Source organism: Trametes versicolor, assembly GCF_000271585.1.
Source record: "Trametes versicolor FP-101664 SS1 unplaced genomic scaffold TRAVEscaffold_8, whole genome shotgun sequence".
NCBI lineage: Eukaryota > Fungi > Basidiomycota > Agaricomycetes > Polyporales > Polyporaceae > Trametes > Trametes versicolor.
The window spans coordinates 1,719,100-1,721,150 of record NW_007360328.1 but is presented as its reverse complement, the minus strand read 5'-3'; the positions used below and the strand labels follow the sequence as shown (position 1 = coordinate 1,721,150).

Below are 2,051 nucleotides of genomic sequence, written 5' to 3'. Positions count from 1 at the left end.
ACACGGCCTCCGAGAGTGCCTGTCAATAGCCGTAATATACAAATCAAGGGAACATCCGTCAATGCAACCCATCCGCGTTGCTCAAAATATCCATCAGATTATTGCAGGAGTGAGGCGGGGTGTGCGAGCGCGGCGGCCAATTTTGCGCGCGATCGGCGTCATGGTGGAGGAGAGACAAGCGCGAGAGGGCGCGGGGAACGAGAATCGCGGATTCCAACAAGCAAGCGCCCGCGCAGGAGAGCTCCTCCTCTCCCGCGGCTTTCGGGCCGCTACCCGCTCGCCCAAACTGTGGCGGCGATTGTCCGCACCCAAAAAAGACACCGTCAGCATAGCCTACGAGAGTAAGGACGTGTATAAACGAGTCCAAGGTTGTGAGAGTTGCAACGCAGAGGGAAATGCCGCCCCAAAGTTCAAATCTGCGGGCCAAGATAGCTAGCAATAGCCGACGAGAGCAAGCGCCGCGGTCTCCGGGACTGTTTGGCGAAACCAGTCCGAAATGGACGAATACACCTTCAATGTAGACCGTCGGATAAGAGTGGAATACAAATGAATTTTGTGTTCGATTACGGGGAGGTGCGCGAGCCCGGGAAATATTTCATGTGCTGCCTAGGTCGTGGTGAAAGACAGATGAGCGCGAGGAGTGCGGCAAACGAGATTCGAGAATCAAGCGCCCGCGCGAGCCGGACGAGTTCCCTGTTTGGCAGCTGCTCCTCGTTCATCCTCTCTCCGCTACCACCACCGGCTCTGTCGTCCGCCCACCACCCCCGTCGCGGCGGCGCCTTCAGCAATAATAGAAAATAGTTTCAGATGTAATAGTGCGGTGTATGCGCCTTCAGCAAACGTAAGGTACCACAATCTACACGACGTCTACATCCCCAACTCCGGCCACACAAGCGGCAGACGTGCGAGCCTGAGCAGCACGAGCTGCATGTCCGTCAGCTCGGCCATCCCGCCTTCCAGATCCGCCATCGCCTCTGCCTCGTCCGTCACCGTCTCAGCCGACGTCGGCCCGTCCCGGGGGTGCCTCGGTGGTAAGTTGTTCGGATTTGACTTTGGGCGCCGGCGTTGCTTACCCAGATCGCTGCGATAGCGCTTCGGCGGAATGCCGCGGTGAAGAAGAGCGGGGGCGACCAAGAGGGGGTCCCTCCTCGCCGCGTCGAGCTCGGCTGGATCCGTGATCGGGACGAAGCGCATCGCGCCGCTCTTCCAGAGCTCGAGGAGGCGCAAGATGCGCTCTTTGCCCGTGATGCGACTGAGGTTGTCGAAGACGATGTCGTCGGGCCAGCCCAGGAGCTTCACGTGGTACCGCAGAACCACGCCCGTGCAGTACCGCTTGATAGCATACGCCATCTTTGCGCCTGGGACACCTGCGACGTCCGCTAGGGGGGCGCCAACTCAGTTCGGGCATGCACACAAACAAGTATGCGTTACTCACATATTCCATCGCTCAGCAGACCCCTGAGCTCCCCCCGCAACTTGATCTCCATCCGAGCATAGTCGGCGCGGAGGGTATCGCCGTGTGCGCGCTGTCCGGCCATCGTGGTCGAGGAAGCCTGAGGTATAGAGCTATAACAGTATGAGACGAGACGGGCGGCCGAACAAGGACGTGAGGTACGTACTGTGGGCTGCACGCGCGCGAGGAGAGTGGAGCTGACTGTTGAGGTGACAGGGCAAGGATCGACTGGCACCTGGGGTACAAGTATCCTCCGAAAGCGAGGGGAGCCGGACGATCGCCACGCGAGATCGGGGCAGCCACCCTCCTATGGTCCGCCTCAACTGCGCGTTGTGTGCGCCTCTCGAAGCGGTCATTCAACGTGTTCTGAAACGCGCGGCGAGCCGCGGTCGTCTCCCGTCACGGTGAGCCGTTTCGGTTGCATATCGTCATGTTGGACCTCGGCTGATCAAGTCCGTTGCGAACGGCGGGCCTCAGGAGCGCACCGCCTGCCGTCATCGACAATTTCGCCGTATTCAGATGCGGCCGCGTCGTCTTGGACGTGTCGCCTCTTTGCGGGAGGTGTTCCGAGTCTCTCGCACGCAATGCCCACCCTTAC

The 2,051-nt window shown here is 60.2% G+C and overlaps 1 protein-coding gene across 1 annotated transcript; it reads right to left on the bottom strand.

The window, feature by feature from the left end:
- Positions 1–1,155: 1,155 nt before the first annotated feature.
- TRAVEDRAFT_79514 (uncharacterized protein) lies at positions 1,156–1,505 on the bottom strand (the record flags this gene model as incomplete). The annotated part of the gene is made up of 2 exons (XM_008042487.1): positions 1,156–1,379; positions 1,436–1,505. Coding segments are annotated over 2 exons (294 nt in total), but the record flags the coding sequence as incomplete, so codon positions are not given.
- Between the last annotated feature and the right edge of the window lie 546 nt (positions 1,506–2,051).